The sequence below is a fragment of the Atractosteus spatula genome, chromosome 12 (assembly GCF_055471065.1).
Source record: "Atractosteus spatula isolate fAtrSpa1 chromosome 12, fAtrSpa1.hap1, whole genome shotgun sequence".
NCBI lineage: Eukaryota > Metazoa > Chordata > Actinopteri > Semionotiformes > Lepisosteidae > Atractosteus > Atractosteus spatula.
Genome location: NC_142717.1, coordinates 38,480,474 through 38,506,840, shown reverse-complemented (window position 1 = coordinate 38,506,840; position 26,367 = coordinate 38,480,474). Strand labels below are relative to the sequence as shown.

Here is a 26,367-nt window from a genome sequence, read left to right as displayed (position 1 = left end):
GAGCTCTGTGAGGCCAGGAGTGGAGTCCGACTAGGTTGGCCGGACCTTCCAAAACTTGGTCCGGCAGGGAAGCAGAGCGGACATCATTCGGTCACACGGTACGAGCACAAACGGAGCCACTGAATCCAAGATCTCTATTTGTGGGCTCGCATGAGATGGTTTATTAAGACACCGATAAAGACAAATCCATTTATTCCATCAGGTGTTTTAATACTGAAAGTGTGAATACCAGATAGCATAATACCTTTTAGTAAGTATTAATGTACTGTGACATCCTCCTTCTGCAGAAGTCTTAGCAATTTGAATACCATAAAAATAATCCTCTGAGGACACACAAAATGTAGAAAAGATGTAACACAATGCTTTTTGATATTTTGTGTGAATTTTACTTTTAAAATTCAAGTGAGACAAAAAGCATCTGCACAAATTAGCTGCTTTCAAAACAGTAGGGTATTTCATGAAAAACTCTTTCTCTTTGAGAAAGGAGGGCTGAAATAGTCATAAAAGCAGCAGAGCCTCCTATGTGGGGTTAGAAATAATACTTGACACGTAAACATTTAAATATTTGCACAACATCAGAGTCTGTGGGACTTGCTAACATGCCTTTAAGGAACATTCTAAGTCTTTTTTTTCAAATAAAGAAAACCTTGTATATTTGATTAAGCATAACCTTATGTTGTGTGTTATGTCGCTGATAGGTGCATTCTGGAAATACTTGATTCTGATTGAAATGGGGATTTGGAAATGTTAACATGAACCACAAAAGGATATACTTTTGTAATTGTTACTGTAATTTTCTTGTTTCCTCATGTCAGGGCTGCCTGCCACCATATTGTGATGTGGTAAAGTGCTGCACTGATATAGTCTATATTAAGGAACTGAATAATCCTAAAATTGGAGCGAGACTCACCACAGAAACAGACTGCAAATTATTTATTCAAATCAGGAGTGCATAAAGATTCCTGTCTCTCAGGATGGAATCGGCAACAGCCGCAGTAAAGAACAGTAGTATTTACACTTTGTGATTTCTCACAGAGCTGAAATACGGACTTAATGTTCAAAGCAGGAGTACAGAATTTTTTTGTGTTGTGAGTTAATTTTTTCTGTACCCCGGAAGGATCATTACAGGGCTATCAGATTCCTCAGAGCAACAGATGTGGAAGCTCAAATAATTCCTTCATATTATAGGTGGAGCAGTCAGGCCAGATTATTGTAATAAGCTTTTGTTTTCTAATGTGCTTTTTCTTAAATTTATTTTTTATATTCAGAGAACCATGCGTTGATGGTATCGCATTATTACTCGCTGGATCGTTATAAATTTGATTTTGTTTTTATTTTAAACATGCTTTCTATTGGTAAGTTAGCAAAAAAATGATTTTGATAAAAAATTAAATATTTCGACACTGGAATGTTAGATACACATATCGAATTAGCCTGTAAGAGGAGATTTACAAATATACTCTGAAAATATAAAAGCAGTAAGAACTTAAAAGGCTTGATACCTCTTTGAATGAGCCCTGCATCTAAGATTGCTTTCCACTATAAAAGCGAGTGGATTTTCGCCTTTATCCCAGCTGTCTCTGTTGAATAAAAGACTCACTGTCAAGCAGTTTAATGGTGCAGACTTTCCCATGCCTCTACGGGAACATGGAGCTGAATGTGAGACAAATGACATTCTCTATTGGCTCAGAAAAAGATTCAGGCTTACACTGCACTGCAGCTAAAATCTTTATTTTAACCCAGATTAAAGATTCACTTAAAAGTGGTGTGGAAAGTCTTTGTAGCAGAACACAGGTCTTGAAAGGTTTTTGTTAAGGTGTCCCTCGACCTAACAGTTAGGGTACAAGAGGTGCAGTTGGGGATGACGTTCCTCTGAAAATTAAGAAGGTCCTCCAGGACCTGCACACTTTGAAAGGCACACAAGTGATTCACAAATCCAGAGCATTGCTTCGGAGTTGTGTGGTTCTTTTTAATTTTGCAGGGAGACGTGGACCATTTGTTTTTGACAATGTTTTGAAAATCCTGAAGATGACGTGTCTTGGCCAGCATAGAAAGTAAACCTGTACACTGGGAAATATTAGCTGGCTGAGCCTGATTCAGACGTGTAACTAGTAGTTTGTTGTTAGCAGTGCCTCCCCAGTGCTTTGGTTGCTGTTCTTTAAACTTACTGGTGGGATAACTGAAGTTTTCAAATGTTTTATGAATGACAATGCAAATGCATGATACAATTTCTTCCCGGATTATGTCAGTTGTACTTACTGGGGGGTGTTGGTATTAAAAACTAACGAATTTCAGAAAGCAGAAAGCAAGAAGGAATCAGTACAGAGCAAGCATGACTTTTAATTTTAATGTGCACGGTACATTGTTGAAGAAAAACTTTTATCATCATATATCAGGCACATTTGTAAATGTTACCATTATTTGTCAAGCTTCTAAGAGTGATGTCAAAACAAAAGTCAGGTTGAGTACCTTGTTTGAAAAGGTTGTATCAAACCGTTAGTTATTGTTGTGCAGGTGAATCACTACAACATATTAGGTCACCTGGAAACTCCTAATGATTTCATAAGTCTTCCGAGAAGGTCCTGTCCATTAGCAGATTTATAATTATTTGACTTTTGGAAAGGTTCTGACATGATTCACATTCTTTTGGAGGTGGTCAGTCGTTTCTTGTTCCCAGTGCTGATGTCAGCCAGCCCTCCCCGAGAGTCTGTTTTGTGATAACTACCCTCAGGCCCACTAACACGCATGCTGAAGCACACACACACAGCTGTGAAACATCTTTTTTGTTTTTTCCAAGTGATCTTATCCATGCTGGATGACTCTTTCTTCCTTTCAGAACCGGCATCCAGAGGCAGAAGAGCTGGTCTTCAGCCACTTTGTGATCTGTAACGACACCCATGAGACGCTAAGGTTTGGCCAGGTGGACACCGATGAAAACATCCTGCTGGCAAGTCTTCACAGCCACCAGTACAGCTGGCGTTCACACAAGTCCCCACAGGTATTACAAAACCCCGTCTGATTAGGAAGCACGGGCTTTTGCAGAGCTAATCTCGTGGGTTGGATTTGCGCTCATGGTTTTAATTAGTACATTCATTTCCTCCAAGCATCCAGCATCCAGTGTCCAGATTGCCATGCACTGTCTTTCCTCTTGACCAGGAAGCAGTTTGACATGCCAGCTGTTTGACAGAGTTGTTAAGGAAGATTAATTGCTATTAGCCGTGTTAGGTTAGAGGAAAGTGTTCTGAGCGAAGGACTTAACTCATATTTTTCAAATGTGGGCCGTGAATGTACAGCAGTCTGTGACTCAGTTTATCTTTGATTCTGGAGAAAAATGTGTGAAGGCTCGAAACAGATTTGCGAAAGGTCATCCATAACGCAGGCACATTGTTTGGCAAGATAAGGTCAAAATGAGTTCGACGTTTTGCTGCAAACAGATTCCATATAATTTGGTCTTCATTACCGAGTGAAGAGACAGTACAGCCATTACTAACATAGGCAGCAAATAACTGCAAGGTATTTTATACAAGATATCATGGAACTTTGATTTTTTCATGTAAAAAATCAACATTTTGCTAGCACAATTGTAATAGAGGCAAGTTAATATGAATAACTTTTCTATCAGAAGGTTATGTTTCTGGTCAGAGCTCTTTTACAGTATGTCCTAGACATACAGTGTGGTGGGAATAGGAGAACCCATTGCTTCAGTAGGTTGCTATACACTTCTATTTCAGTATAATTCACAAAACTGCAACTTGACTATATGAAGGAAATAGAAACCTAAATTTTCATTTTTTCAGCCTACCCAGAGCTCCAGAGTTGTTACAAAGTGTGCACTGGGGACATACGTCACTTTTTAAAACGGCTAAAAGGCAAGATAAGTTAACCGATAAAAAAAATGGATTAAATGTGCAGGATACTGAGGTTTTCCTATTATTGTTTTTCTTTCAAATCCTGCATTACTGTATATTAAGCTATTTCTTTTTTTTTAATCATAAACCCTGCCATGACTGCCAGTGTTTAAAACAACAAATGTATTAATTAAGAAAGGGTGCTGGTGACATTGAGCCGGGGCATTTTCTTAATTGTTTCCATGCTGAATCAGCCCGTTGGACTGCAGCTTGTTGAAAAAGGTCACCGCAGTGCCACAAGTGCAGGCCAGCCCTTGGAATTGTCAGATCGAGCGCACAGCGAATGACTTCATGCTTGTGAAATTAGTTCATTCCTCTTGATCATTCCCCCTGCTTCCAAGTCAGTGAATTTTAAGAACCGAGAGAACAGATCGAAAGATAACCGTGAAATAATCCACACCTCTCGCGGAGTCGTTCCATGCCTGCTGGCCACGAATTCATTGCCGGGCTGCTCCCGGGAATAAGTTGAGCCGGAACAAGGCTTCTCGGAGCAGAGCGGGGATCCGGAGAGAGCGGCTCTGGCTGCAGCAGCTGGCCTGGGTCCTGGGTTCCTCTGTTAAGACACCAGAGGAGCCGTCAGCAACTCTTCAGAGTCCTTTCCCAGTGTCTTGCTGGGGTCCCTTGTTATGTTCCGGGTAACAGAATTAAGATGAGAGAGATCACTTTATTAGCCATATACAATTTCTTGCATTAGGAATTTGTCTTTTTGCAGACCCCAGCTTGCTCTCCATGAGACACACAGATGGGGAGAGAAGCTTGGGGTCAGAGCGCAGGGTCAGCCATTTATACAGCGCCCCTGGAGCAGCTGGGGTTAAGGGCCTTGCTCAGGGGCCCAATGGAGTAGGATTCCTCTTCTGGCTGCGGGATTTGAACCGGCAACCTTCCAGCCACAGGTGCAGATCCTTAGCCACAGAGCCACCGCTCCATATGTGTTGGAATGTGACTTGCTTCTACTCATGTGCACAAGTGTGCAATCACATTTTCTTGTACTTCTTCTCTCTATTTCTAGACCCTATGCGACACTAGGAACAGTGTCTCTCCTTTGCTGGCTTTATGTTTCTTTAGTGGTACTGAATACGTATAGTTTAAATGCCTGTCTGGTCTTAACAGGATGTACAGAATGATGGAGGTCCTTGTGGTTTTTGCGGTGAAGAGGGAAAAAATTCTTCTGAAAGAACATGAAGTGCCTATAAGGAATATCCAAAATGCAAATAAATTGCGATTTATTTTTGACATCAGGAATATTTAACAGTTGTACTTGAAAAGTTTAAAGGAAGGAAATGGACTGTATCCATCGTATTCCCTGGCCAAGGGTTTTCAGTTCAGTTTGTCAAGTTTGCCTGGGACCTTTGTGTTCAGGCAAGAAGAATTACGAGTTTGTTGCAAGTTGTGGACAAATACCTGCAGGTAATGAGGAGGAGTGGAAAAACATGGGGTTGAAAAACTTAAGTGGTTCCTGGAGTTCTTTTTGCTTATTTATGCTCAGTAATTGAGGTTGTACTCAGGTCTGCTTGCTTTTCAAAATTCATCAGTGCCTCCAGTTAGTGTCCTGTGTTGGAATGCAGCAAGGGCTGTCTCACTCTGTCCCCTGGAGAAGTCATTCTAATTGCAAATATAGAAGCAAGCTTTTCAGTTGGACCTGACATTAAGAAAGCAGTCATTTGAAAACTATGCAAAGAACATGATCTCTTAATACAAGATGTGAGAATTTTAAAATCATGGGTATCTGTATATATCTGAACGATGAAAAGAAACGATTTTGTTACAGGCAGATACAACGTCTCCATTCCCAGAATTTCTAGAAATACCTAAAAAATAATAATTCCATGACACATTCTTGGCTTTCAAATCCAGAAAAGGATGTCTAAGTTTTAATGATGACTAACTTTGGCTGCTGATGTTGGTGTATAGTTTCCAAAGGCCATGGCAGTGTCTGTTGTGTTAGTATGCAGTCGGTCACAATAGACTCTTAGATACCTAGCCAGTTTTAATTAATCTTTAAATTGTTCCTGTGCTGTTCAGTCACTCGTGCTATAGTGCAGTGCAGTATAGCAGGTTTCTTTACTCTGTAATATAAATGTTCAAATAAAAAAAAGTACATTACCGCCAGTGATGTCATTTTTTTCTTGCCTATGATTTCTCCTTCTTTTGAATCCGCGGAGAATGAATTATTTTTCATCAGCAGCGGAGAGCTTTTCTTTTTTTTTCTCGAAAGCGTGGCAGGGCTCCGCCGTGTGCATGGTCCGATTTGATCGGGCTCCAGCGTACATCTGATCTATCGTTCCTGCTACTCGGGAGCGCCTAATTCCCTTCATGAAGTGCAAACAGATATATCGTTCTCTGCGGATGGAGCGCTGTTAGAACTGACGCAGGTCAGCGGCCAGAGAGCAGAAGAGGCTCTGCTGAGATGTTTGGGTTTTGAAGCAAGAGAGGAGAATAAGAAAGTGATGCCAGGATGGGAAAACGAGTTCTCTGCTGCACATCTGGGTTATTTGTCTATATTTGAAAAGTGGTCAGTCCTTCACTGGTACAGACTTTGGCAATGGAACATGAGTTTTAAAGATCGCTCTGTATATTGTTTTTACTGAGTTGGCAGCGGAATGTATTTGTGTTTTAATTTTACGTGGTAACCAGCCATGAGTATGATGTTTTTATAAGTGGATATTGTATAAACAACATACATATAAAATATGATGGATAAATCAGCGTCATTTTTATGTTGATTGGGGTGCCTTTTATTTTTGTGAACGGTTGTTTTCCTTTTCGATTTTTTTGAGTCGTCAATGTGTAAGTAGTTAACAAAACAATACACTTTCCTTTCCTGAGACGGTTTCAAAGAGTGTTTTTTTTTTTCCCCCAAGATGGGGACCTGCAACATTCATCTGTTTGGATTGGCCGTTTTGTGAGGAATAATAATAGAGAATTAATTTTTTTTTTTCCTTTTTCGTTACCAAACATTTTCCGTAGCTGAAGGAACACCAAACACTGAAAAGTTTTAAACTTCCTAGATGATCACACATGTCAAAAGTATTTGTTACCAGGCTGCTTTTTCCTTCGATCTTCTCCTGATTATGTCTATGAAAGGAATGAGTAACCTTGAATGCTCTTACATTAGTCCACAGCCAGATCTCACCTCCTTGGGTTTCACTTCTGTGCCTTGTCTGGTAGCAGTACAAGGGTCCTTTTGTTACCTTGTAAATAATAATAAATAATAAAGTGGTCTTCTAATTTTGAACTACTTCACCACTATATTTCTGTTAACATCTCTCATTTTACTGGCAGGCCCTTACAGTGCTGTTTACAATAAATGCTTCAACACTACATGACTTGGGCAGCTCCCTTCATTACTGGTATTATTAACCAGAAGTAAGGAGAAAACTGCTCATGAGCGCTTGAGTGTTTCTCAAAAAAGTGTTTATTTCAGAAAGCCCATGCGTGTTACATACATTATTCGAGTTTTCACCATTTTTATGATATTTCTATTTTACCTTCCAATCATCTGCTTGCTTATTAAATTCGGACGAAGTTATTTAACTGTGGGCTGAGTTAAGTTTGCCTCTTGCCAATGCGTGTTTCCGATGACACAGAAACTGAATGTCTGTTTCTTCCACTAACAGCTTCATGCCCTGCGCTTTATCATACGTTTGTTCGATATTCATGGGTCATTGGTATCCTCATGAAATCCCTTCTGTCCATTATCACAAAGCAGATTATTCCTGGTGAAGATCATGGCATCCTGGAGCCTGTCCTGGAAGCACAGGGCTCAAGGTGGGACTAAATATGGAAAGGGTGCCAGTCCATTACAGGGCTCACACACACAAAAGCACACGGGAAACATGCAGACTCCGTATAGAAGGTTTTCCAAGGCCCAAGAACTGTGAGGCAGCAGCGCCAGCTGGCAGTCACACAATTATACTGTGCCCACTAGTCAGATTTAATGCTCCGTTATTAAAACAGTGGTCAGTGTAAAGGTTAGAATTGGTTTGAGTAGGCTGTTAACAATGAAAAGAAATGGCTTTCACGTGATTTCATTTTTAGTGTGGTTTCAAATCGCGGCTTTAAGGAGGGAGAAGGCTTCTCAGTTCCGATATTTGTTATGGGCTTGCTTTTTCGGTAGAAATACAAATATCCAGATCTTGAAGTTTACTTGTGTCAGTTAAAAGATGCTTTGTCAGTATTTGAATTTTTTTTAACACTCTTCCTCCCGGGGACTGGGTTATGCATCTGAATATTCTGCGTTGTGGGCGTGTGAGCTGTGTTTGGTTTGAGATTTTCAGGAAGCCTCTTCAGAGAAAACTTTCTGAAGTGGTGTGTGGCAGCTAATTCTGCTTACCCACTGAGCCCTACTGCCACCCTGCTGTGGGGAAGGTCAAGCTCTTTATCCTGGAGGTTTGTGGTGCTGTACATTACCCTAACAGCTACCCGTTCTGAAACAGAGCTCATAACACCAGCAAGCTGCAGAGAGAGAGAGCTGGGAGAATCTCTTACTAATGTGTGAAAAATGGTCACTGGCGTAACCATTTTTTTCTGTTGTTTTCATAGTTACTATTTGTTTGTAGCCAACCTGTTTCTAGTGCTATTAGAAATAAGCAAAGACTTTCAGCCACTATTGCAAGCTTTCTTTCAGAGGAGGATAGCTCAGCAAGGTGTTTCTTCATATTTAAAGGCACAATGTGAGAGGGAGTAGCGCACACAGCGTTACACCAGCTCACAGATACTGTACGTCTGGGAAATGGCGGTGACTGATCTCCTAAAGTTGTAATGCACTGAGATTAAGCTAGGCCTGCCTTCGGTGATTTCAGGTTGCTACAGGCGCAACACCTTGTTGGGATTATTTGAATTCAAATAACAAAAGTCTTGCCCCTGGTTCTCACCCCAGCACGTTTTTTGGAATGCCATGCTGAACTTTACAAAAGAGAACATTCGGTATTAATCCTTCTATATCTATCCCTTTCTCGCTTCTCCACTGTCATTAAGGGGCCTGCTTTTCCCCAGGTATGAAACGATCTGTTTTATAACAGTCTGTGCTTCGGTACTTCACTTCTCTTCTGTTTGAGAATGCTCGGCAAAGACTAGGTACAGTAAGGCAGCTGGTCAAGCCGCTTTCATTGTGCATTATATTCACAGCGCCAGTGTCGAAGTGGACGATAATGGTATTTGCCCTTCATTTGCTCTTTCTGCTCATAGGACACGATATTTAATGTATTTTGTTGTCTCCATGGAAAAATGTTTTTCATTAAAATGTGGCTTGCTCCCTTGCCTCAGTCAGAAGACAACAACGGCCTATTCAGTGCTGAAGCACAGCACTGTGAGCAACAATGAGGACGGGTGTATGCTTTCAATTTACCAATTGTATCTACAGACGTAAGAATTATTGTAATGGTATATTGGCCACTCTTGGGTCGTCTAGCATTCCACATCTGAACGGAGAACATTGATTTTGCCTTCGTGTGGCAAAAGTGGCTGTCGCTTTTTCTAACCACATTGGAGTGCTCAGACACATTTTTAGAGCGTTTGAAAAGGAAGTTTGGAATAACAATGCTATTCAATTGCACCAAACAGGAAAGGATATGCCTGTCCCCTAGGGCTCTGACAGAGCGAAGGTAGACGCTGTTACAGTAGTAGCAGTATCGGTGGAGCTGGACTGTCTACCGTGGAGAGGGAACAGTGTTCTGGTATGAATCTGCTCTTTGTGAGTAGGGATTGTAATCCCAGTGTCCTGGGTAAATTGCACTTTGGACTTGCATCATCTGACTGTCCTGAACTGGGCTGCTCAGTCCTAATTACTGTCATACAATCCCCCAAGTTGGTTCTGCACTTCTGTGGTGAATGTAAAGCAATAAATACAGAATCACCTGGGATGAAAAGCACTGTATTAAATGCAATCAATATATTACTTGTTGTAGCTTGTTACACAGTATTCATAGCAGCAGAAAGCAGCAGCAGATAATATCTATAAAAATAAAATCAGACATAATTTTTCCAGGTGCATTTCATTTCGTTTAAAGTATCAAAAATAGATATCCATCATTCCATCCATCCATCGATGTTCTGTACAAGCTATTTACATCAGTCAGCTAATTCAATCATTCATTTTCATTCAGTACTCTGCTCTGTAAAGCTTTAAGAAGATATGGCTTCTGGTTCCTTCGTTACGGAAACAGAAGTATTTTTATTAGCATATAGTTTAAATCATAATGTGATGCGGATTAATTTAGGCACTAATGCTGAATATATTATATTATGACTCAATACCCGACTGGAAGTTTTCTTTGATTCACCATGTACAGTAATTAGCTGCACTATATGAGAATTAAGACTGCTGTTGTCCGTGTGTTTGTGCTCTTGGCCTCTGTGTTGCCATGGGAATCACAATATGTGAGCTCCCAGGACCTTAACAACAGGACTCTCAACACTAATAAGCTTTCTGTTAATCAGTGAAATAGCCCAGGGAAGTTGAAAGGGGCGATGTGGTTTATGTTCAGTGTTATTACGACTTCTGTTACTTATCAGACCATCGGTTGTTAATAAAAAGGGAATGAACTGCAAAAAAGAAAAAGAATGTAAAAATATATTTTTGCTGCCTGCTTGTTGTTTGCTTGAAACAAATGTAGCTTGTTTTTTTTTTGCTTTGGCTTATATACTGCAATTTCAGTTTGGCAACTGTTTCTACTGCCTTCGGTTTGCACAGCAAATCAGAGGCTAAGGAGAAAAGGGGTGGTGTTGTGTCCTCTGAGGATTTTCTCCGTGGTATGTGGCACCCCAGTTCAGATTGAGCAGGGAAACTGGCCACGTGTGCCAGCCAACAGGATTGAACGCAGTCAGGCGATCTTAAAGGTGAAGGTGTCGTTTCTGCCCAGTGTACCTTGTCAGTAGATGCTGCTCACCTGCTTGAAAAAGATTATTAAAAATCTTAGCTGGTACAACTAGTTTAGCTGCTTCTTTTCTACTTCTGTGTTTCTCATGGTTTTTTTTTTTTCTGGCACTTCATTTTGAAATATTAATAAATATCCCAACGTGGTGACAGAAGACTTTCTGAGTCATATCCACCAGTGCTAACAGCCAAGACGTTCCTTTTGGCTGTGAAGGTTTTTCTTCTGCCTAGAAGGGAGGATGTTCCTGGGTACTAGTGACCCGCTGGGACAGGCACCCATCTTCTTAATCTTGAGATGACTTCCAGAAGAAGCACAAGGTAGCAGTGTGACACTTGAGTGTCTGCTTGTGTGTTGGAAGTAAGTGCAAACTACGTAAATGAGTCATACAGTAGATATGTCATAATATATATATATATTCAGTAGATACATTGTAGATACATTGTGAGGCTTAAAGGAATGTCCTGATCTGGCAAGCTGAAGGAACTGAACCTATTTAGTCTTGAACAGAGAAGAGTACGAAGGGACCTGATGCAAGTCTGCAAAATCCTCAAAGGCATCGAAAAAGTCAGCGGAAGCAGATTTCTACAGAACCAACACTGGAAAACTAATCGGGGGACACAAGTATAACGTGTGGAATATGGAATGTGAAATGGTGGAAGTGCACTTAAAACCGATAAAGAGAACAGGGGGCACTTCTGTTACCCAGAGAGTTTTGGGAGCAAGGAAGACTCTACCCAGCCATGTCATTGAAGCCGATACTCAGGGTTCACTCAAGAAACAGCTGGATGAGATCCTTGCATCAGTTGTGGCCTCCTCTGATTTGTACCTTTTCTTATGTACTTGCCTTCTTAATCGTCTTAAGTAATGTCACCAGCTTTTGGTTGTGGTAAGCAGTACAAAGACTTTCGTACTCTGGACTGAGCAGTCTTCTGCGTCCGTTTGGATGCAGTTCAGTAGGGATTGCTCTCCATTTACTTAAGGGGGATTGGCCCCAGATGATATAAATGATTCTGAATACACAGCCGCTGAATTCAAACTGGGAAGACAGAAGAAAACGAGCAGTGCAACATGATCGGCTCCATGACAGGAGAGAATCCAGTGCACCGAGAACAGGGTGAAATAAAAAAGTGAATTCAGATAAACTGATATACGGAAAACAATCTTTTAGTAATACCCCAGGAATGTTTTAAATCCTGCAGAGCCTGCAAAATGGAAATAGATTACTCCCCAGTGACAAGTGTCTGCAATTAAGAACAGTGCACTTTTGCACAGGGCCAGTATATACAGATCTCATAAATTAAAGCACAAAATATTGATGTCATGCTCGAATTAGACTATGCTCTGAAACCTTTTAACATTTAGGAACTTCAGATGGAACTGCTAATATGCAAATCCTCAATGATGCTGACCTGTGCTCTCTCTTCCTTTTGCCTGAGCTTCAAAGACTTGCAAGCATGCCAAATTCAGCCATTATTATTTGTCTTTCTGACTCACATTTGCACATTGGATGTATTAATGGGTTTGCAGATGTTCTGTAGGAGCATGTTTTTCCACAAAGGCATTTGCTTTTGTGGAATTATTTGTCCATGCTTCCTCTTAAATTACAAAAAAAACAAGTATGTGTGGCACGTTTTATCAGCGTCCCAGATACAGGGCTATGGTTATTGGCAGAGTCCTTCGCTTTTGTTTTGTTTTCATGTGTGTTTGTTTCTATCGCAGTTTTGCTGTTTGGATCAACATTGACTAAATGGGACCGGCAGAGGCTGTTTGAAGTCTGAAGGAGGCTTCTCCCTCAAGGTCAAGTGTAGCCACAGCCATAATGAAGTGGAAAAAGAGGGCTGTTAAAATAGCTAATCTTACCCAACAGATGACACTGAAGTATTATTGCTATTGCTTTCAATGTTATTTGTACCCCTGCTCTGCTTCCTGCTGAGTAATTCTGAGTAATGATCCGCGAAATTATTGTTTCCATTTAAAAATAATACAGAGGGAGATCTTCAGGTTGAATTCAGACATTGTTTAAACTTGTTTTTGCTATGAAATACATCTTCAAAGAGTTGTAGAATCAAGGATATTGTTAAAAAAGCTAGGACAGAGTCTTCAGAGACATTGACTGCTTTGGCTAATTTATGCTACAGGTTTAATAAATCATCAAACTGGTGTAAATCCAAACTTTCTTTGTTTTCCTTAACTGCCTTCTTGTTTTTTTTTATTTGAGAGCTGAATTTTATCCTGAAACATGAATATCTTTTCACAGCTTTGTGTGATGCCCAAATGGTTGTCCATCTCTTTTTTTTTTGACTTTCCAACTACTTTAAAAGTAGGACCCTCTATTATATTTTTGGCTTGTTGTTTTAAAATGTCTTCACTTTTGTTCCACTGAATTCTATAGAAAGGCCTATGGTTTACAAAAGTTGGAGTGTTTTTTTTTATAGAGTTTGCAACCAGTACAGTTGTGGAGGGCTGTGTTCACGAGGGCTTCACTTTGAGGAGGAGTATGTGCTAAGGAGAGAGGATGTTGCTGGCTGGAGTTCAGTTCTTTAGCAGTATTAATCCCTCAGGCCTAGCATGAGAACTGCTGAACTCATCTCCCTCAGTCCAGCTCTTCAGATAGGTTAGCTGAGGTGGTCCAGACGAGAAGACCAGATAATCCTGTAGTCAGTCATTGCAATACATGGATGAACTACTTACCTACAGTACAGTGCCTTTGTCTTCATTGAGAATTATCATACATACATTGTGTTTATTTAACTGTTGTCTGCTTAGACACAAAGGTTTCAGCATCCTGTGTAAATATTAAAATACTTTTTTGCTGAAGTGAAAACACAGATGGACAACTTGGCACAAATATGTAGCTTTTCTCCAACAGAAAGGCACATTTGCTCCACTAGGATACATGAGCAAGTTGTTTTGCAAGCTAATGATGTGATTTGGTGGTGCGACCGTGTGTGGCAATTGATGTCCATCAAAATAAACTCAATTTTTCCAAGGAGATAATTGTGGTGACCCGTTCTTTCAGAACTTCAATAGCACAGTGTTTCAGAGCATGTTCAAACCAGTAAACAGGAACATTTTTTCCCCTCGAACAAAGATGTTTAAACAAAGGCCCTTTTGTTTACTTGCCGTTTGAACAAGCATAAATAAGGGCAAAAAAAATGAAAAAAGGTTCATCTTTCCTTCCCTCCAGCTGCTTCACATCTGCATCGAGGGCTGGGGAAACTGGCGCTGGTCCGACCCGTTCAGGGTGGACAACGTGGGGACACTCATCAGAACCATCCAGTACAAAGGCAGGACAGCCTCACTCATCATCAAGGTTCAGCAGCTTAATGGAGTGCAAAAGCAAGTAAGTTTTAATTTTTCTCTCGAATCCTGTGATTGTGTGCACAAGCCTAGACTTTTAATTGTGTAAACCTCATATTTTCAAACAAGTAGTTGTACAGCACTGTCATAACTACTGTAGGCTTTTGAAGGAAACCTTAACTCCAGATTTGGCTCAGGAGAACCAAATTCCTTGAGGGATAGACAGTACATAGATTTTGGTCCTAAATGATCTCTGAATTATGTAGTTTGCCATATCACCTGTTTACACACAGCGGAATTATTACATATATTTAGATTTTTTTTATTAAAGTAAGTTTTTTTATTACAAGTTATTAATACAACTGTGTTTGGATGTGGAAAGTTTTGGATTGTCCAGCGGTGGTTAAAATTCTGGAAAAGGGAAAATATTCTTCGTCCATTTTTGGAATGGGGATATTCCGCAGCTATCTGGTCTGACTGTTGCTATAAATTTCCACATTCCTTTTCCTGGCATCACTGGATCCTGGCCTGTGGGATATGTATATTGAACATTGTATTCTTTGGATCATTGGTGCCAGCGGTGGGATGATGGAGGCTTGGCAGGCTGCTGCTGACACTGTCAGGTCCTTGTTTCTTTATCTTGTCTGACTTTTATTGTAGACTTAATTTAGGTACTTCCAAAGATGAGGACGTTATTCTATTTTGTTACTGATGAAAAATTAAAATATTAAAAAATGGTCAACGCCACTCAAAGTAAACTCAACGTGTCGCGTTGCAGTAATGCCCATCAGATCCTATTTATCTGATGGTGTTCAGATGTGTGTTCGTCTTTAATATTATTTGTTCCTTACCACACATTCATAAAGCTTAAAAAGGTGCTTCTTGTGTGACTAAACAATCCGGGATAACTGTCAAGTTAAAACAACATGGCTAAAATGTTAGTGTACGTGTACGTTTACCAAAGAGTTGTGTGTCTGCATGAAGAAGGAAAAGAGTTGAGTGAAACAATATAAAATATCTAAGCCTTTTGCACACCAGTGTATACTTGTAAAAAGATACTGAGTGTTCTGTTCATCTTAGTGTAACTTGTCATCTAGACTGTTCAACATCCTGTTTTATAGCAGTTCAACAAGTATGTTCACTAAACTTCAGAATGATGCTCCATAAGTCCTCAGAGTATCCGGATGATCTGTTAAGGTCTGGTAAGATGCAGTAATACATGCCCACTTCTGCAGTACTGAAATTTTTAAACTGATCCTTCAGGCCTTCATAACCCGTCATAATGTAGGTACCTCCAACAGCTCTGCTTTAAGTTGCCCACTACATGTTTTTTTTAGTTTACCACATTACTCATATCAAGAGTCAGTAGTTGATCGTGTTACCTCAAATAGGAACATATTTGTGTTACTGGAGAATGAACCTGGACTTTATGCTAAAAGCCAGAATGGGGATTAGTAACTTGTTTGACACATTTGTTCTTGAACAGAATAAGGATCATCATTTTACTTTAAAAACGTTCAGAGTTTCTAATGATTTCCCTTGTGTCGTGTATTTTGGTCTTAACTAAGATATAAATCCTGAAAAAATAAGCGTGGATTTATTTCTACCAGATTTCCCAGTATTGTGTAAAAGTGACTATTTTAGTTCATCACGATGGAGATACAAACTAGTTTTGATGCTGCTTTTCATTTGCTTTCAGTATTTCAGGTCTTCAGGAATTAAGACTAGAGACTTAAATTGCACCGCGTTAAGTAAGGGATTTGAGCTCATTTATATGTTCTTTATTATACCTTCAAAAGAAGAATAACTATTTTTGAACACTAGTTAAACTGATGTCCATTTGTCATTTGGATTAACGATAAAACGGTTCCTAACATATGCTTCAAATAACTAAAGAATAGTTGCTTACAGTTAAAAGAAAATTGAAAACTGAAAATCGCAAAAGATTGCCAGTGGAGAAAGCAGGGACACTTTGTTGTGTAAATGTTGTCAAATGTCACACATGTCTTTCAAACTTTCTAGACAAAACAAGCTGCTTTACATTCCTAACAATTTCTTGTAAAATGTACATCTTGATCTTATTCAGACAAATGACAGGGCTTGAGTTGCATTTCATTCAAATGGCTGACTTGATGATTTTAGGAATGGTAACAAACGATGATGTTGTCCTTATGATGTACATTTATAGTCCAGCTTTCCATGTAGTTTACACCACTAGGCATTTAGAAATGACTTAAAGTGTTACTTTGGAAAAAATGTGCTACTTCGTCATTAGCAGAAATAAATTTGGAATGTTTTCATCCTCTATGACACACACAGACCTGATCAGCCTTGAGACAGACTGCTGTGGGATACTACTCCACTCTTCCTGCACAGCTGCAGCCAGGTGGAGAAAGCTTGGCCAGTTTTGGCCATTTCTTGTTGATGACGTGGATAAGGTGATCCCACTGATGCCCTACTCCACTCTGGAGAAAAAGCTGCTCACGTCAAGACCTTGAGATTGTTTATTTGGCATCATGTCACTGTAATCGTTGCACAGTGTGATCTTTCCAGTATTGTCCTGCTTGAAAGTCACTCTTAGATTTGCAGGAAAGAAAAAAACGTAGATTTTATCACTTGAGCAATGAGGTTGCCCTCATTCTGCTCCACGGATGTTCTTGTGTTAAGAGAACGTGTTCACCATGCTTCCACTGTCCACTGGCAGTCAAGGTAACGATCAACACGGTCTCTCCAAGTGTTGTCTTGCATCAGGTATTTCAAGTGCAAACTGGCATTCATCAGTGATGAAAACAGTCTCCCACTCTTTCTGCCACCACCTCAGATATTCTCTGACCCACAGAAGACAGAGGTGTTTGTCTTTCAAATGCCACCATTATCTCTGAAAGACCCCTCAGCATGCAGTTAAATTTCCTGTCAATGGAGAGCTGGTGTGCGAGTTATTTCTTCCTGTAGCCTCACCACTGTAGCCCATGCGTCTAAAAATGTTTATGGCGGAGCATTAGACAGTTGTGAGAGTCCTGCTCTGATGCGACATTCCTTTTGCGACAAAAATGGTCCGAAACAGAGCCTGTTTCCTACTTTATCTGGACTAGTCTAACTGATTATTGAAGCACAGCTTCAGGTTGCTTTTAATTATACTGACATTTGATCCTCATAACTCAGACAATGCATTTGTTTCACTGTTTGCATTTCTTGCATTCATTAAAACCATACCTCTTTCTACGACTTCTTATAAAGATCCCTAATTAACTCCTTTTGGCTATTTTAATTGAACTCAAACACCAAACACTGAACACCTGTTTTTTTTTCTAGAAATCACATGACTTGAACTCCATATTCTTTTATGCTAAGGAGCAGTATTACTCAAACAGTCCACAAACTGACTGTTGGCTATTTAATACTAACATAATTCACATGAGTCATTGATGGAAAGTGTAGCCTGTTGTGTTTTCATTGTACAGTATGTGGAAAAGATTCACCGTCAAAATGCGAGCTTCCAATGTTCTTTTACACTGTTTTTAAGGTTTATATTGTCATTATTTCAATAGATAGTGACTATTTAGGCAAACTTTTAATTACTCAATTTTTGTATTATGAGCACTGTGATGTAATAGGATTTCCACGTTCAGATTTACTTTCTGCATTTCAGATACAGAGTCCTCAGTAAATTTCAGCGTTGCAGTTGCACTTGCCACATTCTAAAAGGTGCCCTGAGTGAGATGTGCAATTAATGGTTTGCAATATTTAAGGATGAACTAAACAGGAGCATGAGTGACTGACTGCACCAGCACTCTCACCTCACACTTGTGACTGATGATGACCGACCATACCAGCAGGCTAGGGTAAACCACAGTCTCTGGAGTAGCTTTATGAAGAGTGACCTGAGCTTTAATTCTCAAGGACACTGGGAGGCAGGAAAGGCTCTGTTTAAAAATGGGCAATGAAAGGACATTAAAATATGTGCTTTGGTGAAAACACTGTCCAAACTCAGCTGTGTTTTCAGACTGCCGGTCCCAGTCTGTGTCTCTGATGGCCGTTTCGGGCCGCCGCTGTCTCCTCCGTCCTCAGATCGTGATATGCGGCAGGCAGATCGTGTGCAGCTGCCTGAGCCAGGACATCGAGCTGCGTGCGGTGCAGCACTACGTGGGGCTGGACGGCCAGGCCGTGGTGAAGGAGCACGTGGACTGCCTGGCGGCCGGGCGCAAGCTGCCCTCCTACGTGCTGGAGGACGCAGAGCTGACGGAGCTGTGCGTGCGCGCCCGCGGGGAGGAGGCCTGGTCCCGGGATGTCCGGCTTGAGCCGAGAGAGAGGGACAGCAGCTCCGTGGTGCAGGTGACCCCTCCTCTTTCCCAAGGGTCTGTGGGCTGTGGACTTTTCCTTGACTTTAACTGCGTTGAAGTGAGGTTCTGAGGCTCATGCTCGGCTCCATTAGAAGACTGGAAAGAGATATTTGTGCCAAGGTGCAAAACCAAAGCTCGAGGGCGGGTTGAGACCTCTCTAATTAAACAGCTAGCACATTGTGCGCAGCTGTAGCTGTGAGAGTTTCAGTGAGATCTGCTCGTGTTACTTTCTTTGTTTAGAGATTCGCTGTGCTGCTGCTGTCCTCCTGTGGTTACAAGGATGTCCTCAGTTGAACCTCAGCTGTCCACATTTTAGCACCTTCTTATTGTGGAGCTTTTTAACCCCGTAGCACAAAGGGTCTGCAGGACTGTAGCAAAAGACTGCAAAATTGCTCTTTTTCCCTTCCTTTTTTTTCTGATACAGGGTCACGCTAACCCAGACACAAATTACTGGCCTGTTCAATCTTATCCTCTTTGGTGGGTCATATTGTTGCTTGAGTGACAAGGGCCAGTTTTATGGTTTTATCTTGAAATGTAGAAGCCCAAGTGTTCCACAGATTTAGTCAATAAGTCAAGTCCCACATTGACCATAACTAGTTGTAACATTCTTTGGCATTTCAAGTACAGTACTTTACATGGAGCTATGGCAGAGGAGAAGAAAATAAAGGAAATCATATAAAGAGCTAGTATAAAAAGGGCAGATTTATAGGTATAAGTCTTCTTGGATGATTTGAGTTTTAATAGCCTTTTATCCAGTATTAACAAAGCAACCATTTTACTGACAAATTTTACATCTGAATATAAGATGTTTAAGCACCAAGCATCCTTATTGTTTTTTTTAAGCCAGTGCAGAACATGTGAATGTGTTTCCAGACCATGTCATAAATATTACTTTAGTTTCCAAGTCAAATAAACACTCATCTCTTTTAATTTCCGTGCTTCAAGGCACATCTCCAGTAAGTCCATTATCATTGTTAAGTGAAGGAGTGCCGTCCCATGTGGAATTTCCGTTTCTTCAGGTAGTCAGAAGTCATTCTTTGCCTTTCGGACAACTTTGTAAGGTACTTAATGGTAATATCATTGACTTGTCCTAACGTAAGAAGATTCTATTCTTCCTCTTACATGCCCAGCTGTATAAACGGGGTGTGATGCTTTGGATAAAAGTGTCCTCCAAAAATATGAGTCATTAACCAATGAACAAAATCCCCTGCAGAGATATGAAGCTTATGAACTCTGTATACTGTATAGCATAGAATGTGTAGTGCATTAGTGTAGACCGGAGTTCGTAGTGTATATCATGAAGCAGAGATAAGCTGTGCTGAGGCCCTGTGCTCTGTGGTCCTCCACGCAGGTGCCGTGTTCCAGCGGTTCACTCCTGTACGTGTGGTGTACCGTGGTTGCCATGGAGCCAGATAGCCAGATGCAACAGAGGATGGTGAGTGGATGAACTTGTCCTGCAGACAGCTAGTCAAAATATTCCATGGGATTCTCCAGCTGCATTATCCTCTAAATCGGAGGGTCAACAGCCCAGGTCCTGGAGAGCCCCAGTCCAGCAGGTTTGACAGGTAGCCTTCAAATCAGACCTGCAACAATTTAACAATGATAAATGGAGGTAGGTGTGTTCAGTTCACTAATTTAGAGGTCATTTGGGACAAACATCAGAATATCCTTAAAGGATCAGCGTTTCGTACAGTACATTGAAATATCACTTGCTTAATTGATGAGTGGCTTCAAAAACTGTTCTAATCTTTAAATAACGGTATATTTAGGGTGTCCTATAAGAATAACTGGACTGGGGATTGCCAAGACCAAAAGTAGAGACCCCAGCTCTAAATGTACCATGTTCTGTTGTAATCTTATGACCAAGCAGTCATAATAAACCAAATACATGCATTGAATATAAATCTGTATAAATTAAATATAGTAATAAGTTTAAAAAAGAGTCACCATGCCTAGGTTCTCAAACAATCAACTGTATAAAGATTACTTGCTCATAATTCCATGTGAATGGTGGTAAAACAGGCTAGACAGGACTATTAGATTATAATTCTTGTGGCAGAAATGCAGAACAAAGTGAGCTGTTTCCCATGAATGAATGATCCTAACCAAGGCTAACCAACAGAGAGGTATCTGCCCTACTACACCATATGGAATTCTGTGTGGCTCACAGGTTACAGTGTGAGGATGTGGTTTTATGTAGGCTATAAAAATGTCCTCCGTGAAGGATGTGAAGAAATGCACCTCAACCTTTCCAAAACATTTTTTGGGGTAATTTGACTTCAGGATTTTATTGATGTATTTATTCCTTCTTGCTGTGCGAGTCTTCCTGGCTGTGTGGGCGGAAGAATCCCAAGTCTGTTGCCTTCTCCCCAGGTCGTGTTCAGCCCGCTGTTCGTCATGGTCAGTCACCTGCCCGACCCCGTCATCCTGCACATCGAGAAGAGGAGTCTGGGCCTGAGGGAGTCCCAGCTGGTCCCAGGCCAGGGCCACGAGGAGCCGCTGCTCAACGTGGAGTCCGACCTCATGCACCACCTCACTTTCCAGGCCAGGTACAGAGCACAGCAGTCAGGGAGAGGGGCTGGGCCTCAGAGCCGGCCTGGGACAGGAACCGGGTCAGGGGCAAGAACCAGGCCAGGACAGGAACCGGGTCTGATACAGGAAGTAGGTCAGGGAAGGGAACTGGGTCTGGTACAGGAACCGGGCCAGGGGCAGGAACCGGGCCAGGATAGGAACCAGGTCAGGGGTGGGAACCGGATCAGGACAGGAACCAGGCCTGGTACAGGAACCAGGTCAGGGGTAGGTACCGAATCAGGACAGGAACCGGGCCTGGTACAGGAACTGGGTCAGGGACAGGAACTGGGCCAGGGACAAGAACCAGGCCTGTGACAAAAACCAGCATACCTAAATTAGCTTACCTGCGGCTCTGCCTTCTCTTGCCTGGAATGTGAGCTAATGTGTTTTTAATTCATTTAGCTTGTCACCAAAGATGTCTTTTTTGGACACCTCCAGGCTTACAGGAACTGAGCTGAAGTCTCCTCTTTGATATTAATCAGGTTTTTTTGCCTTTTCATTGCTTTTATGCAAAGTCAAAACCTTTCTTCAGATCTCTCCACTGCAGTTACCAAGCTGCATAAATATATTTCTACAAATAATCAATAATAACGAACCAAGGGCTTCAAAGGGGCGATGCGGGAAAAAGTACAGATTCACAGCCACCTTTTCTTCACCCTTCACTCTGCATGCCAAACAGTTCCCTTGACTTAAAGAAGAAATAACTGAATTTCTGAAATGGCGGAGAGGGAATAAAACCGTCACCGCTGATCGTCCAGCTGCAGTTGATTCACCCCTTTCAGACAGGGAGGCTGCAAGATCGTCCAACAAACCACAGTGGTCAGTCAGCCGCCTGGCTGGGCAGAGGACACATCCACTGGCGCTCGTGTGTTGATATTGTCCAGAGTTTGACCCCACGCTATATCATTAACTAGCACTGGCATGGCAGCTTGTCTTTGGAAGTGGAATAATACAGTATCCTTGTGCTGTAAGTCCAAATCACAGTATTCTAGGGGCACACAATCTCAAAATATTTTTTAAAAATCTTGTTGCAGCACAGAATAGTTTTAAACCATGCAGCTGACTGAACACTGTTCCGTGTTCAGAAAAGCATCCCTTACCCCAGTCCCACACCGTGCGCACATGTCAGTTGCACATCCTTTATTTCTCCCTTCCTGAAGTTACAAATAGTTGTGGCCTTTAATTGGTTGGGGGTGGGAAAGGAGGGGGGGTACAGTTTAAACTGTGGTTACATAGAGCAGACAGAAGACAAGTTAACCAAAGATGTTGTGTCCCAATTCTACATCTTTGCACTCTGTAGAAACCACATATAAGGCTTAGACAAGAATCAGAAGCCCATAAGTGTTCTCCCAGGATGTCAAAACCTGTCAGCACACTGCAGTCCACTTCATTTCCTATGTCTCTTTCAATACTTTCTTTTTACCACACAATAGGATCTGTAAATTCCCCATGCTTACAGTATTTGTAATAGAAATTTTAAACCTCCTCAAAAAAGGGATTGTATTGAGCTGTGACTCTTTAATTCCTTTTGACTTAGGTATTGCGCTTTTCAAACCCCAAACTTGTGGTGTTTTTCACACTTTCATATTCATTAGGAGCTCATTTTTTATGCATTACAGATGCATTCCTGCAGCCTGTGTGCCATCGCTATGTAAAAGACAGTCATTCTTATTTAATCGGGTTTGTCATTTCCTAGCTCAGTTCCATGCTGAAAGTTTGAAAGAAAGCCAAGCACAATGTGGAGCCTTCTTGCTTTCCACTTTTCATTTCGAGCACTGGCTTATTGTAGAATCTTTAACGTTGTAAAATAAAATGAATCTAAACATTGTGGTGTTCTTCATTTTAACAGCATAGGCGTCTTCTCTTTTCCGTCATTGAATAGCTTTGTTCATAAAGCATTGATTACTTCACTGTTTGCACACTGAGAAAATCGGGCCAAAACTAGTGTACTAATTATACTGTAAGATGTCATTTAAACAACTGACTGGTGTAACATTTTTGCGTAACGTCTTGGAACCTCATGGTAAAAGAAGATAGTGTGGATATAAAGACATTTTTAGATATTCCAGGTTAATCTTTTTCACCTGTGTGTGTTTTGCTCTTTATTAAAAAGCGCGGGTGAATTGTTTGGTGCAGGAAGGAGCTTTGTGCTTCCTGTTGCCCACGGCTCTCCATGTCTCTGTCGCCCTTTCCCTGGACAGGGAGGAGGAAGACGCCTCCCAGTGCGCGGTGCCCGTCTCCACAGCGCTCATCAAGCAGATTGTCAACAGGCCACAGGGGCCCAGTCTGACGCAGGTCCTGTCTGACTTCTACGGAGAGAAGAGCTCGTCCCAGCCACGGTGGCCTTATGTCACTAAGGACCCAGACAGGTAACAGCAGAGCATGTCTGCTCCTGGACGTAGCCTAAGACAAGCTCAAAACTGAAACCAGCTGCCGATCTCAGGCCAACCAAAGTCTCTGTAGCACTTACTGTACGATTTGACAGCGGACATAGGGCGATTCAGTGGTTTGCGTTTGCCTCAGATTGGTCTTCCAAGCCTGCCACCTTTTCTGCAGCTATACGCTACATATACTCTTGACTTTACATGAAGAGACTTGATTCTTGCTGCCACTGAAAGTCCCGGATTAAGTCTTAACAGGAAGCAAGAAAAAAAAACTTATGTTTTTTGTTGAAATGTATAGGAAGTTTAGGGCTCCCCCCCCCCCAGATGTTTTGCCCAGTGAAAGCATCCACACAGAGGGCGAAATGAGCCCTTTGATGCAGGGCTAGTTGGACTGGGTCCAGACCACTGGGCTGTGCCCACATCTTTCCCCAGTGCTGGCCTGAGTGCCGCTGGGATTGGTGTTCAGGCAGTTGCCATGGTGATCCAGGATTCTGTGCACTGCAGAACTCTCGAGTGTTGTGAGTGGTGCCTGAATCACAGTTTTTTTCTGTGTTTTTTCACCCATAGCAGGACAGGAGAGGTGTAGTAAGACAACTGTTAACTGAACTTAATTTAGGAAAGAATATTAAGATTCTTAACACGTAAGTTGCACTTCTCTAGATGGTGTAAGATTAAGATAACCGTGTGGTAAACTGTTTATCCACCAAATCAAATCCTGTTTTTGTTTAAAACTTTTGAAGCTCTTTAAAACTCATTTAGGCCTTTCTTGTGTTGTATGGGAGTTCTTCCTTAACAAACCATTCCATCTCAGCTTCAGTTAAAAACTGAACAAAAACAGTACCAACAGTAAGAACGTTTTTAGCATTAGAAGTAACAAACTTGTCCACTCACCAAGTATCTAAGTTCTTAGTAACACAGAAACAATCACTACATCCAAACACATCATTTCACATTTTCTATTGGAAAATGTGGATTTTTTATCATGTGAAATATTCCTGCCTTTTCCAAGGCGTTCGTTCCAAGAGTAAATTCTGCACACTGGCTCATCAGTGGTTAATTCTGCCACGGAGATCACAGTGTTTTGGATACATAAGAGTGGTCTGAGATTTGTGGGTCTGTTCTTGGTGATCGGGGTGTTGAATTTGGCTTCAGACCTTCCTGTCGTGAAAGAAGAAACAAACAGTGGTAGCATTACTAATATTAGCATGTGTTGATCAGCTGTTCCTTCGAGGTCTTCGAATAACAGTCCTGCGTGCAGCGTATCCTGCCAATGACTCGCTTGTACTGTATGTGGAATCCTAGAAACAGAAGGACTCTTCTAAAACAGAATGAAAACAGGAACTGCTTTGTGCTTCATTTGTGTCCGTTCTCAGAAGCTGAGGTCGCACAAATAATTCTCAAAAGACATTGCGTCATCCTTGTACATGACACCAAACCGTTATTTAAATGTGTGTCTCAAACGAGGTTTAGATTTTTGCACTTCAGGCAACTTCCTTCGTTTTGATTTTTCATTACTGTGGGTATTGGTGCACCAAAATAATCCTTATTGTTGCCTAAATAATCCTTGTTGCCTAAGTTAATCAAACCGTATTTTTTTTACGTCGCCTTTGATATTTAGATGTATTCTTTTCAGTTTCTTTTTGTATTGGCTTGTTTCTGTGGTCTGATAATTTATTCAGGAATTGAAAGTTCTCTTTGTTGGAAAGGACCCAGGAGCTTGTTCTTTTGACATGGAGACTGAGTTATTTGAAGACAATCTATTCCACTTGAAAGGTCAAACAAATCATGGGTCCTCATGCTAGCTCAGGCTTTGTTTTTGTTTTCTAAATGTACCTGTTTTTTTATTATTTTATTAATTCAGAAAGGCTTTTATTTAATTAGTGTCTGTGTCTGCTCCTTTTCCTAGTGCCCAGGTACCTTCTGCTTGTGTTTATATATACAGTATGTGCTTATTTTGTATTGTGCTGTCCTTGTGTTCTCTTTTAACTTTTTTTACACCTACTGTAAAGTACTTAGAGATATTACTTTTAAAGGCAATAATAATCAAATAAAAATTTCAGATTTGTTCCCAATATGAAAATCATAAACCTGTGGAGGTCTGAGTCCTAGATTGGTAGGGTAGGGCTAAGGTAATCCAGCTCATTGATAAAGAAGGCAAATCAAAGCCTTTTGTTTGCTCATCACATAAATAAGCAATGTCAAATAAAGGAATTGCAAAAGCATCTCTCAAGGATTAGGTTTCGGTCCTCATTACAGCCTGCCTTCATTAAAGACTTAAACTTGTCATCCGTCCTACAGCCCCTCTGATTTCTTTGATTTCCGAAAGATGATGATTACAGGGGGGTATGTGTACATATCCAGCTGTGTCTATCAGCTAATATGCGTCTTGGTCCCCAGAGGCAGGGAATGGTCTTTTGTCTAAAAAAAACACACACATCTTGATAGCACACATGCTTTCCCAGGCATTGTTATAAAGAAATTTCAGTCTAGGCATGTTGACCATATGCATTTTTGTGGTTCTGTACCCATACTCTATGGGATAGTAACGTTGGAGTTTGTATCTCGTGGTTTGGTATTGAATTACTCTGTCATTCATTACTTTCTTTCCTGTGATTCTAACTTTATAACAAAGCACAAGGCTATGTAAGTTTTACCATATATGTGACAGACCATATGAAACCCCAGAAAGCTACTAATGGTTGCCAAACTGTGCTTGATTGGAGGATTATTAGCACTGATTCCTATCTTCAAACAGAAGCAGATCTGAGATGCCGAGACGATCAAATTTAAAATAATGTATATTATTCCTAACAGATAAGATTTGTGTGTCTTCTGTCTTTTTGACAGAAGTTAAATATTTGTATCTCACCCTCTTGGCTTTTTGAGTCTGAGCATTATGTCTTAGGGGCACAGGAAGCGTAATGAATAAATGTTATTTTTCTTTCTTTGTCGAGCTTTAATAATCGCAAAACATTTCAATAATCATTAG

General features: G+C 41.0%; 1 protein-coding gene across 2 annotated transcripts in view; it reads left to right on the top strand.

Moving 5' to 3' along the window:
• Positions 1–26,367, top strand: part of vps13b (vacuolar protein sorting 13 homolog B) — a 324,831-nt gene that overhangs the window by 279,250 nt on the left and 19,214 nt on the right. For both annotated transcript variants that reach the window (XM_088929247.1, XM_088929248.1), the window contains exons 43-48: positions 2,837–2,998; positions 13,971–14,126; positions 18,152–18,415; positions 19,775–19,858; positions 20,797–20,972; positions 23,196–23,363. In XM_088929247.1, the coding sequence (XP_088785373.1) occupies positions 2,837–2,998; positions 13,971–14,126; positions 18,152–18,415; positions 19,775–19,858; positions 20,797–20,972; positions 23,196–23,363 (1,010 nt within the window). The remainder of the gene's footprint in view (positions 1–2,836; positions 2,999–13,970; positions 14,127–18,151; positions 18,416–19,774; positions 19,859–20,796; positions 20,973–23,195; positions 23,364–26,367) is intronic.